General features: G+C 31.0%; 2 protein-coding genes across 2 annotated transcripts; both read right to left on the bottom strand.

Moving 5' to 3' along the window:
- Nucleotides 1-353: 353 nt before the first annotated feature.
- LOC105154993 (small ribosomal subunit protein uS17-like) lies at nt 354-1,866 on the bottom strand. Its single transcript, XM_011070848.2, has 2 exons — nt 1,458-1,866; nt 354-1,267 (listed from the first exon to the last, which is right to left on the bottom strand). The coding sequence occupies exons 1-2, from the start codon at nt 1,583-1,585 to the stop codon at nt 1,168-1,170; spliced, it is 228 nt and encodes a 75-aa protein (XP_011069150.1). The 5' UTR covers nt 1,586-1,866; the 3' UTR covers nt 354-1,167.
- A 3,100-nt stretch (nt 1,867-4,966) lies between these two features.
- On the bottom strand, nt 4,967-12,426 carry LOC147906803 (uncharacterized). The gene has a single exon (XM_087415140.1). It carries the CDS (start codon nt 11,292-11,294, stop codon nt 10,875-10,877), a length of 420 nt encoding a protein of 139 aa, XP_087271266.1. The 5' UTR covers nt 11,295-12,426; the 3' UTR covers nt 4,967-10,874.
- Nucleotides 12,427-13,871: the final 1,445 nt, after the last annotated feature.

Here is a 13,871-nt window from a genome sequence, read left to right as displayed (position 1 = left end):
TTTTTTATCGTCTTTTTTGTCCTGTCTTTGCATATCGAGCCACGTTCCGGTAAATCATCGACATTTTTTGCCACATTATATCGCTGCACCCACTTCTGTACGAATGATTTCGACTTTTTCATGTATTTAGTAGCCGCTAATTGTGACATTTCTGGGTGAGTGCAGAGGAACACAGCTTCATAGCGTGATGCGTATTTCGTACTCATGGCGCTTAACGTGATTCTCTTAAGAAAGTTCAATGACAACTGAATCTTCCTTGATAGTGCATCTTGATAGTGCAAGGACAAAGGTGTCCTCTATGGATTCATGATAGATTTAGGGCGATATCTTTTATTAACTTTGAGTAAGGCCGACCACTCTCTTACTTGACTTATACAGGGTGGGCCATCTATTGGTACGTTTTTAAAAATGCGATCAAATGAGCATACATTGATATTTTTTATTAATTTTTTTGTTGTTGTGAAGCTAAAAGTATCCGCGTCAAGAATGAAAAACGATTTCGTTCATGTGGCTCCCTCTACTGGCCTTACAGTATGCCATTCGGTCACCCCAATTATTAATGACATTTTGGACTACCTCGGCGTCAATTTCACTCAAAACAGTCGTAATATAATGTCATCCACTAACATCCCTTTCTCACGAACTTTCCTCACCAATTTGCGTATAGCTCCTTCGGTGGGTGCTCTATCACGACCCATATTTCTTTTCAAAATTCGTACAGTTTCGGCGACACAGCACTGACTTTGAAAATAAGTTTTTAAAATTTCAAAACGCTCTTCAAGAGAAAACATGTTGTTTCGTGCCGCGGACGGTATGACTAATAAACTGTCAAAATTTCGGGTCTGTAGCTCGTTCGGTGTTGCCATACGACGAAATTCAAAAACGTACCAATAGATGGCCCACCCTGTAGTATATAAAAATTATTAAGCAATTTTTACGGATATTTTGACATCTTCAGAAAGTTATTCTGAAGAAAGTATATTTATAATATTTTTACAAAGTTGTATATTTATAATAAATTGTATAAATTATGTACAATTGTTGTATAAAAACAAAATGTGCAGGACACAAATGACCTAAAAGGTTAACAATAGTAATATAAATTACAAATAATGAATATTAAAAACCATTGCTGTAAGATGTTTAGAATTTCTTGAAGCTTTTCTTTCATCCTGTTCCTTTCGACAACTTCAATACATTAAATCTTACTGTCTTGCTTAAAGGTCTGCATTCTCCAATGGTGACTACATCACCAATTTCTACATCTCTGAAACATAACGTTCGTGAATATAAATGCTAAATTAATTGCACATTTTTCTTTAAACATTATTTCGTAACTCAGATATATAATGATCATCAAAATATCTCAGTAGACCATCGTGATACAAATTATCAGCATAAAAGTGGAAATTAAAAAAATTTTCATAAATAAAAAAATTATTTTATTGCCTATGTACCTAAAGCAAGGGCTAAGATGAGCACTCATATTGTAGTGCCGCTTTTCGAATCGATTGTATTTTCGGATGTAATGCAAGTAATCTCTGCGAATAACTGCAGTACGTTGCATTTTCAATTTTTGCACCATTCCAGTAAGAATGCGCCCTCTAATTGACGCATTGCCCGTAAAGGGACATTTCTTATCAATGTAGGTGCCCTCAAGAGCCTGCAAAGATTAAATCAGCAAAATATATAAGGTATCCTTTACCAATAAGAAATAGATATAAAAACACTCAGAGAATATAGACTCTTCAAAATATCTTCAGAAGACCATCGCGATATTTATATTATCATCAATTAATATTTTGGTCAAATCTACGATAACGATAATGTAATAAAAATGATCTATTATATAATAAATAATATATATTATATAATAATAATATTGTAATAAAAATAATTATAAAATTATGGTATTATATATACTGAACAATCTGTAGTTATTTAAATCTCAATCAAATTTATTTTTAATTCAATATACTTTACCCCAATGAATTACATCCTACTTGAATAATATTATAGAACAGATCTGTTTTTTATAGCTAAATTTTGTAGCTAAAATAAATACATTTTTCGAATCTAAAGTAGATATATTTGATATTTGTCAAAAGCAAGAAAGACAGTTCTAGTACAATCTAGCAGAGGAATAAAAACGTAATGCAAATAATCCCTGCGAATAACTATAGTATGTTGCATTTTCATTTTTTGTACAACGCCAGTAAGAATACGGCCTCTAATTGATACATTGCCCGTAAAGGGACATTTCTTATCAATATAGGTTCCCTCAAGAGCCTGCAAAGGTTAAACCAGCAAAATACGAGGGGTATCCAGAAAATAAGTTCCGTTTTTTTTACAAATAAAGTTTTTATTGAAAAAATCTAAAATTTACATGGATAATACTTGACAACTTCTAGTCTTTTTCTACATAATTCCCGTCAATCTCAATACATTTTGTATATCTGGAAACAAGCTTCGAAATCCCTTCTGCATAGAAACTTCCCGCCAGTTCTTTAGTCCAGTTAGTTACAGCTGTCTGAACTTCCTCGTCGCTTTGGAAGCGTTTTCCGGCCAAGGACTCCTTCAGTTTCGTAAAAAAATGGTAGTCCGATGGTGCTAGATCCGGGCTATACGGTGGGTGGGTCAAAACATCCCAACTAAACTGATTCAAAAGTGCAGTTGTTGAAGCAGCGACGTGCGGCCGAGCATTATCGTGAAGAAGGGACACACCAAAGGGATTTAAAATCTTGAGCAAAAAGAAACTGAATGATGCCGCGCAAAACAACTCGAGAAGGAATCGGAATGGAGGTGGCGGGACGCGAAGTGGAGGACTCCATTTTGATAACCTCTCCTGACCGTGTTTCACGAGCTACTGACGCCGAACACCGCTCATTCTATTCGGTAGCTTCCCCTCTTCAATGCTGTGTTGCCAGCTCGCTCATACATCGACCTTACTAAACGTATAATACAAACGGAACTTATTTTCTGGATACCCCTCGTATATAAAGTATCTATCCTTTATCAATGAGAAATAGGTGTAAAAACATTCAGAGAATATAGACTCTTCAAGATCATTTTTAGGTCATTTGTGTCCTGCACATTTCTTTTTTATGTGCAACAATTGTACATAATTTATATACAATTTATTATACATATACAACTTTGTAAAAATATTATAAATATACTCTCTTCAGAATAATTTTCTGAAGATGTCAAAATATAAAAGTAAAAATTGCTTAATAATTTTTATATACTTATAAAAGTGATGAAATTAATCCAAGACGCGAAAGATCCATCGTGTGTAATAAGGGTGCTAAAGTGTGTACTAAGTATAAGTGTGTATTAAGGGTTAATATAATCTTTTAAAGCAAAAAGCATTTTCATTCATACAATCCAATAATATGTACGAATTTTCGTCACGTATATCTTATAATAAACTTTTAACTGATAACAAACGTGTCTCGTAAGAAATATTTTATATAAAAACATTTATTATATATATAAGTATAATATTATATAAATATATATGTAAAATATTCTCATATTTTTTCCTTCTTTCTTCATATTTAAAAAATGATAACAATAATTATTATTTATTAATAAATAAGAATTAATAAGAAGATTGAATATTAATTAATAAAAAATAACATTTAAATTGATTTTTTACAAAAAAATTATATAATATCCTATATGTAATAATATACGTATATAATTTTATATATTAGGTGTTGGAATTAATTCGTAGCGTTTTACAAGTGATGGGAAGTACTTTCATTAATGTATTTTTTAATGCTCATGTGAAATAAATAACATTCTTTCATTAAAAACGCTACGAATTAATTCCAACACCTAATATAATTGATTATTTTTATATAAGTATATTTTTCATGTTTTCGTAAAAAATAATGTCAAAATTATTCTAATTATTTATTATATTTGTTACTTTTTCTATATAATTAGATGTATATATAATATTTATGCAGGGTAAAGCGGAGTAATTTTGATGAGTTAACAGAAAATATATAATTAAAACGAATGTGATTTATAAATCAAAACTTACAAAAAGAAGAACATAAAACCACAGCACAAGATATTATTTGTGATATTTAATATACATTACATTAATAAAACATTTTTTTCAGATGTTTCGGCCACAATCTGACCATCTTCAGTAAATTCACAAATATTTTTAAAACGCAGAATTACATATATCTGACATTAAATTCAGCCGTCGTGTAATATAACTATATATAAACGTGTTCTTTCATCTTGTGAAGGTGCATCGTACAACAATGTTGCAGCGCCAATTGTCATATTGCAAATTATGTAGAACAAGAATTTCCAGATTCTAATTTAAAAAATTAACCTATCATTAATATCTTCTAGTCAATTCTATGAGAATTGAATCATTACCTGTTTTATAGAAAAAAATTCTTATGGATTGCCTAAAATTCATAAGGAAGGTCATCTGCTGATATTAAGTTAGTTGCATAAACAGTGCTTTTTATCCATTGGCGACCTTCTTAAAAGATATTATAGATAATAATAATAAAAAGAATTTCAGTTATGTAAACAGTTTTGATATTGTGAATAAATACAATGGAAGGGTAATCGATAAGAATTTCAATATTATATCATTCGACGTGGTTTCGATGTATACGAACATTCCGATCGATTTAGTATTAAAGAGTATTGAACGTAGATGGAACTTGATTGAAAACAAGACTTCGATTCCTTTCCATGAGTTTGTAAAAAGCAATTATGATTATAATTAACTCTACATTTTTTAAATTTGACAAAAAAATATTTAAACAGATTTTTGGCATGCCAATGGATTCTCCATTGTTCCCTATATTAGCGAATATTGTTCTACAAGAACAAGAAATTATTACGACCAATAATATTATTTCGTCTTTTTATTTCCGTTATATTGATATTGTATTGTCCGTGCATAAAAACAAAGTAGAGAATGTTCTGGAATTGTTTAATTCATATCATATAAAGGCTAAGGTTTACAGTTGACTTTGGCGACGAAAACGGCATTAATTTTTTAGATGTTAAACTAATGAGACAAGAAGGAAGAATCATCTTCGACATTTATAAAAAACCTATTAATTCAGGGAGATATTTGAATTATTATTCGAATCATCCGTTAGTACATAAAAGGGGTGTAATCATCGGGCAATTAGATAGAACATTGTTTTTATCCCATTCAAAATTTCAAGAAAAAAATATTTCTGACTTAGTTCACACTCTGTTAATGAATAGTTATCCTCTTGAATTAATTTTTTCAACAATAAAAAAACAGAATTAAAACTTTAGAAAATAGAACGAATTTAGATAAAAATAGTGAGTGTAATAATAATGAAAGCGATTTTAATTCTAATTTAAAGAAAAAGTTTTTTATAATATCATATTTAAGTATCGGAAAAATTTTTTAAAAATTATCGCATGGTCAGGGCTTTAATATTGCTTACAAATATAAATTGAATAGATTTATTAAAACTGGAAAAGATCGTTTGTGTAAAGATAACCATTGTGAAGTGGTTTATAAAATAAATTGTTTAAATTATGAATCCTCTTATGTTAGCCAAACAAAAGAAAATTAAAAACTCGAATCAAAGAACATAAGGCTGACATAAGAAGATCCATCTCTGAGATGTCAGTGGTTTCACACCACCAATTGAATGAGATGCACGAATTGGATTGGGATAATATTAGAATTTTAGATACAGAACAATTATTATTGAAAAGAAGAATTTCTGAAATGATATACATAAAAAGCCAAATAAGTAGTACCAATAAACAAAGTGACACGGAAGGTTTACCCGATGTTTATCTGCCTTTTCTAAAGAAAGATCTCTCTCACACTTAATAAATAATTCTAAAACAATCTAAACTTTTGACATGTATGTAAATAGTGGTAGCATATATGATATGACAAATAATAATACACAATGTCACGACGAATTTTCGTCTGTGTAAAGGAAGTGCTTAAGATTCATTTTTTTTTTTCTGTAAAACAGGTAACGATTTAATTCTCATACAATCAACTAGAAGATATTAATGATAGGTTAAATTTAATGATAAAATTTAATGATCATATCAGATACGTACATTGTTTCGAGAAATTTAACCACCTTCAATCACCTTTGTAACAAATCGAAACGAATCTAAGTATCAGTATATTATCACAGACAAGTTGCTACCATAATATCTAACAGAATCAAGCATAACAATCAAGGATAACATGATCATTAAATTTTTGATAGTGCTCGGATAATTTATCAGTATGTACATATTATATACTAAAAAAATATCTAATAACAAAGTTTTTAATATTACATGTTTTAATAGTTCAAAAATGTTTGTCACAATATAACATGCTATTCCTCTTTATATGTATATTTCTCCAGAAAGTCAACGTAATACAACAAGTACAATAGATATTTATGAAATGAAAAAATTACAATATGATTTATAATTGAACATTTTAGTGTGTTCTAATTATTTTGATAATTTTATTGACATATATTGCTACTTTTCTCAATTTTTTATTATTATTAAAAGTATTTTTCAACTTTATGAAGCATTACACAAAACGCGTGTATAAAATTACAAAATGATAAAAATTGATTAATTTTTTTGAAAGATATACATATATCTATATTAAATCAATTAAGTTATAATCATATTATTGTAAAATAGAAACAAGAAAACTGTTGATTAATTACTAAAATTATTTAAATGTTTGCATAATAAACAATCTAATGGAAGATGCGTGTTTTAGATGCTTGAAGACGGGAAATAGAAACAGCACGGAAACAACCTTTAAACATTGAAAAGACTGAGGCATTGTTTACGTGTAAACAGAAAAAGGCGTTGTAAACGGAAAAAGTCATGCTATGTTAAAATGTAAGTTATTCGTGTAAGTTCTAAGAGTAGCAAAAAGCTACTTGAATTCGTATTAAAGTCGAAGAAAATTGATTGAATTCAACTTGCACATTGTTTTTTTTTTTTAATATTTTTAGCGAAAAGAACATTGGGAGAATTAAGTGCAACAAGTGTAAACGCAACGCTTTTACCAGCATGACTTATTTGACGACACCGGTGGAAGTTTTTATGAAATGCGAAGAAAAGATACGAATTGCTGCTAATTAGTAGAGAGAATGCAAGAGGCAGAATATTGGTTAGGAAAGTTTTATCCATTTTATATCTGTGTTCGATATAATGATAGTTCAACATTTTTTATTGTATATGTATTTTTATATGTAAATTGTTTACAATACTTATTTTTATTTAGTGATAATTTAAAACCGTAACTTGAATATAATTGTATTTCATCAAACACTATAAGCATCACTCTAAGTAATGATAATTGGAATCAGGATATTGACATGTAACAATGGTCGTCACGATATGATCTTTTTTAAATAAAAAGTAGAATAAAGCGGAGTAATTTGAATTTTTTTAATATATAAATGAAATCATATAGTGTTTTAATTACACAAAACATATACTTTTATTGAAAGACAGTACACTGAATTGACAGTACTGTTGCGCGGCAATGATACTGTGAATGCGGGTCATACTGGTTACAGCTGATTGACTCGTGTAACGCCGTTGTTTTCTACACATACAGCGTCACGCAAAATAATATATGTATGCATATATATATATATATATATATATATATATATATATACATACATGCAAAAAATTTTTATTTTTCACTCTAAGAAAAAAGATACATAATCGATATCGTGATCACATTATCTTCTCCTTAGCGACTAATTAAGAAAAGGCGTTCACCGTATCTAAATCCATGTTATTGTAAAAAAACTCTCTATCTTTGAAGTTCTATTATTGATACGTTATTTAAATGTATTCTCCAGGTTTATTCCACTAAAAAAAAAATACAAATAGATGACCAGATATATGACGCGGTAAAGTAAAATTTTATATTACATTCTATGGCAAAACGTGATCAATAACTCTTTGAAACTGAATGTATCATAAAAATAATAAAGTAATATTTTAAAAGTACATTACATTTAGTAAAATGCATCAAGTTATTAATATGATGTTTAATCATCATTATTAAGAAAATACAATATTATAATATGTAGGAAGGAAAATATTTTCATGACAATTTGCTGGAAGGTATGGTCGCAGCACGTTTCTTATACTATGACGCTCTTGAGATATACGTCCACGCGTAAGCGATTCGGCCGTTAAGCGTCGAGCGATTGTGAAGGAAAAGTAAGCAGCATTTCAGAAATCGGCTCGAAATGCGTAACTAATTTCGAGCACATTGAAGTACACGTATATAATTTCTGAAATTTTATAAAAAGTATATTTGGAGTAATATGTTTATTAATAACGTTATTTATTAAATAAAAATTATGAAAGTAGGAAAAAGCAGGATCGAACATAAGATCTTCAATATTCTGATCTTGCACTTAACGTCCGAGACCACGCTGAGTTCTTGCGGATCACCTCGACGAACACGGTACATACAGTGCACGGAAGTCGTAAACTATTGTATATCTCATCAATGTTTATGTTTTGAAATCATTTTTGCTATTATACGTTAATGAGAAAGACATATGATTAATATAATTTAATAAAAAAAAATGAAAGAATTTTAATTCACAAATACGGTTGCCAGTTCTCCGTTTTTTTTTTTGCCAGACTTTGGTTGTTTGGACTAATATTTAATACTCCAGCAGACGACAAAAATTGGAGATTTTCACATCTGCTGGAGTATTGAATATTAGCCAAGAAACCGAAGACTGTCAAAAAAAAACGGAGAACTGGCAACCATGTTTATGATTTAAAATTCTTTCAATTTCTGTTGTTTCGATAGAGCGAGACAGAAAAAAAAACAAAATAGATAAAAGCTTCGATTGTAATCGGTGAGTCTCCGCGCGGACACGCCGAACTGGGCTCGTCTAGCAAAACAATGAGTCTTTCTCTGTCCTTCTCTCTGTGATCGCTTGTTTCTAGCGACCGAAAATATTTTTCGGCGATCTCGGCCGCTTAGCGTGTATCATAAGGGGGAAAGAGACATTCTAGATAATACATAATTTTTATTAAATTATATTAATCCTTTGCCCTACGATTTAAGTTTCGATGACGCGTCGATAATTAACAGCCTGGAACGTGTTGTTTATGTTTGACCCGATTTCTTTACCATGAGTCTCACATGATATTGTAAGTGAAAGGGTTAATCATATATCTTTCTCATTAACGCATAATAGCAAAAATGATTTCAATAGTTGACGAGATATAATTTACGATTTTCCGTGTATGTTATGTATCGCGTTCATAGAGGTGATCCGCAAAAACTCAGCAAGGTCTTGGGTGTTAAGTGCGAGATCAGAATGTTGAGGATCCTATGTTCGATCCTGTTTTTTCCTTTTTTTCATAATTTTTTTTTAAATAACGTTATTAATGAACATATTATTATACTTCAAATATATTTTTATAAAATTATGGAAATTATATGTGTACTTCAGTGTGCTCGGAACTAGTTACACATTTCGAGTCAATTTCTGAAATGCTACCTATTTTTCCTTTACAACCGCTCAACAGTCGACGGCTGAACCGCTGGATCACGCGTGGACGTGCATCTCAGAAGCGTCACAATATAAGAAATATGCTGCTATCATACCTTCTAACATGAAAATTAACATGACAACATTTTAGCATGAAAATTATCATGAAAATATTTTCCTTCCTACATAATTTCTTAATTATTTTCTTAATAATATTGATTGAACATCATATTAATAAGTAAATACATTTTACTGAATATTATGTATTTTTAAAATATTACTTTATTATTTTTATGATACATTCTTTTCTTTCAAAGAGCTATTGACCACGCTTATGTGCCACAAAATGTAATATCTTTTAATATAGAATACTGATAATATCAATTTAAGGCTAAAGAATAAGAGTCGATACAGAATGAGATGCGTAATTTTAAATTGGAATGACTTAACTCCAATAATTCCGCGATGTCTTCTTTATTCAACATGTGAATAAAGAAGGCATGTTGAATAAAGAAGACATCACATAAGACTAAGGAAAGTAAAAGATTGATAATTTGCTAGAAGGTAGCAGTATTTCTTATTGCAACGCTCCTGAGATACACATCCGCGTGTGATCCGATACGGCTCAGCCGTCGAGCATTGAACGGCGGCGATGGGAGGAAAGAAAGCGACGCTTCAAAAATCAACCCAAAATTTAACATGTACTCCAATAACTATAGGAAGAATACTGAATCACTTCAATAGATAAATAAAAAATTATTTGTATATTGCATATAAAGGCACATATAAAAAGCTTTTTGATTTGTTAATCATAAAATTATATTGACATCATCCTTATAATTATATTAATCATCGCACTTTTGCGATTTGATTGATTATCAAAATTTTCATTCGGATGATAGTTATAAAAAAAACATTTCACAGAAAGTACTGATCGACATCAACGTAACATTATTACAGAAACATGATTTCTTTTCGGATTTTTTCTAAAGGTAAACAGATCTTACATATATTTTTACATATAAAAATACTGATTTTCTATCTATTCGACGCATACTACGTCGAATTATTTTTTGCTATAATTGTCGGTTTTGAAACTTTTAAAAATACTATTGGGATTTTCTTTATTTTTGAATAAGATAAAAGACAGAGCTTGGTTTCTGGCGTGTGCGAAACAATAATAAAAAAAAAGGTTAGGTTAGTATGAGAAGGGTGCTCACGCCATCTGTCAGGTAACTGATATAATAATAAACAAAAAACGTGACGTATACATATAGTGGGACTAACGGCATACAATCAACACCCCCTCTTGACGTAGTCTCACTCGATGTTTAATTTTTGCGCCTTAAGCTTATTTTCAATGAGCATAAGCCCTGAAATATACGACGTCACAGTCATATCGTCTTTCCAGTGATAGTCGTTGTATGCTTCCAATGCAGCTAGCTTTGTCGTGTTTGAAACCTCGTCATAATGTCCCACGAGAGTCTTCCACATATCAGTGGATGATTTACAGGCGACCACCAAATTAAAATGTGCATCATCGAGAGATTTACTTAACAAAGACCTCGCCAAAGCGTCCTTCTTTTTCCAATCAGCCAGTGTGGCATCCGTTGGTTGCTCTCTCGATCCATCAGCCACATCAAACACATCGTTTGCTTCGAGATGAGCCTGAATTTCAAAACGCCAACGAACGTAACTGCTTGAGTTCAGTTGCGTAACAGACTTCAAGTTTATTTCCATCCTTGCAGATTCAAGCGATGTTACTTGGACCTCTGTCTTCCTTGCACACTATCACTCTCCTTTTTTTTTTATTTATTATTATAGCCGTTCACACTCCTGGGCCCATAACCTATTGGGATTTTCTTTATTTTTGAATAAGATAAAAGACAGAGCTTGGTTTCTGGCGTGTGCGAAACAATAATAAAAAAAAAGGTTAGGTTAGTACGAGAAGGGTGCTCACGCCATCTGTAACTGATATAATAATAAACAAAAAACGTGATATACATATAGTGGGACTAACGGCATACAATCAACAAATACACATATAATTTCAATAATTAAATAAAAATATATTTAGCCTGTAATATGTGTTTATTAACAATGTCACTTATTAAAAAAAAAAATTATGAAAAAAGAAAAAAGGAATTGATCATGGGATCTCTAACATTCAGATCTCGCATCATATGCGTGAGACCATGCCGAGGTCATGCAAATCACTTCTATGAACGTTGTATATAACGCTCATGGAAAATCATGGAAATATCAATATCTCGTAAATTGTCGTGTTTGAAATTATTTTTGCTATTATACATAAATTGGAGGGATATAGGATTAACATAATTTATTAAAACTTATATGTTATCTATTATATAATGTTCCTTCTCCTCTTAATTATACACGTTGAGCAGGCCGAAATTTTCCAGAAAGCATTTTCGATCGCTAGAAACAAGCGACCGTAGAGAGAAAGGGAGGGAGAGAGAGAGAGAGAGAGAGAGAGAGAGAGAGAGAGAGAGAGAGAGACTCTGAAGGATAGACTCGCTGTTTTGTTCGACGAGCCCAGCTCGGCGTGCGGAGTCTCACCGATTACAATCGGAGTTTCTATCCTTTTTTGTTTTTTCTCTGTCTCACTTTGTCTTACTTCTGTTTCAATAATTCGTTCTGCAATTCAAGAATGTGATTTCTATCGATTCTGGCATCGTCGATGCAGCAAGGACGCACGATTCCTTCTCTAAACAACGATTCTGATATATATTTCTATATATACAAAAATATATTATTATGGCGTTTCCGGCTGATAATATATTGCTGGTTTATTTACAATGGTTCAATCCATTTCTGTAGTTGAATAGAGGTACTACTTCGTTTGCGCGCGACCGATAGGAGGAATGACGCTTCTTACTAAGACTAAGCGGCAGCGGCGGCGGCGCGCAGAGAGGGGGAAAAAGCGCTTCGTCGCCACTCTAGTGTGGGCCGTCCTGCGAATTCGCGCGGCGCGGCTTAACCGCATATTGACTTAGACATTTTCTTTTCTAATTCAAAAACTACAGCGAGTATCTCAAAATGGTATAAGAATTTTTTGTTTCCTTTGATCCATTTTCCTTTGAGCCAGCTCACGATTAACGCCTCTGACATTGGATCATAATTAGGCAAAGCGCAATTTATTGTTATAACATTTAATCATATCACTTGTATGATAAATAAAAGTGATATTTTCACGAATAATATAAAGATTTAATTTAATTTAATTTAATTAATTTCGAATCGAATTTTAAGCACCTGCTTCGTTTATTGCTGATTAGCAATAAAATGTACATTTTCACTCTGTTTATAATATTACCTAAAGCATAAACTATTAAATCACACTCTATATTTGATTTTTTATTATAAATTTTGCGCAAAAAATCTACAGCATCATATTTATCGATGATACAATTTTCACCTAAAAGTGTTACAAAAATTTAAATTTTTCATTGACGATATGCGTATACTGGCACAGCTCAGAGTATACATTCTCGACGCAATTTGAGTTTGAACATGAAGAGCATGGTTGACGGTTTCATATACAGACATGTTTCGCGCAATGTTAATTTGACCACATTCACATCACGCATTTTTACGATTTCTATCGCAAGATTTTGAACCGATAATGATGAAGGTATAATTGATTGCATGAATCGCTCAATATCCGCGCGTCTTTCGGTGAAAGCCACATAGCACGAGGTAAGATTATGTTGTTACCTTGGTTGTTGCCAATTGCAATTTCCACAAAAAACACAGGTCCCACAACGATTCCGACATCCAGGTAGTTGTATAAACTGTAAGAGTCAGTGTAAATCTTCTTCTCAATATATGAGGTGTATGACGAGATTTAAATAACTATTATTTAGAATTAATTAATAATATGATAGCTGTTCAATAGTACGACGTAGCATAATAAGTATTCGATAGTTACTCAATAATAGTTTATAATGGTTTGATAATTAGGAACGCTCAGCTCTCTATTTATATTACATTACTAAAAATATTATTATAATTAGTTGTTAAATTAAAATCATTGCTAAATCATATCATTAAAAAATCGTAAAACAATATATTATATTTATTTAATAAAAGAGAAAGAAGATTTTTTTCCACTCGCAGTAAGAAGAAACAGGAGTGCAGATTTCAAAGTTACGTGACAAACGAATGATGTCGTAGAAGGGAGCGAAAAAAATATTTTAGGATTGTGGAGGAAACCAAGAAAAAAATAGAAATTAAAATTATAATTTCTTATTATTCAATTTTTATTTTTATTTAATAATTTGATTAACTTATTTG

This window comes from Acromyrmex echinatior, chromosome 17 (genome assembly GCF_024713525.1).
Source record: "Acromyrmex echinatior isolate Ae372 chromosome 17, ASM2471352v2, whole genome shotgun sequence".
Lineage (NCBI taxonomy): Eukaryota > Metazoa > Arthropoda > Insecta > Hymenoptera > Formicidae > Acromyrmex > Acromyrmex echinatior.
This window is presented reverse-complemented; position numbering and strand designations above follow the sequence as displayed.

Excerpts from the sequence above, each read along its gene's own strand:
- LOC105154993 (XM_011070848.2), bottom strand. The coding sequence starts at position 1,585 with ATGGTGCAAAAATTGAAAATGCAACGTACTGCAGTTATTCGCAGAGAT. Across the intron at positions 1,268-1,457 it reads CATCTTAGCCCTTGCTTTAG|AGATGTAGAAATTGGTGATG; the intron begins GTACATAGGCAA and ends GTTATGTTTCAG.
- LOC147906803 (XM_087415140.1), bottom strand. The coding sequence starts at position 11,294 with ATGGAAATAAACTTGAAGTCTGTTACGCAACTGAACTCAAGCAGTTAC.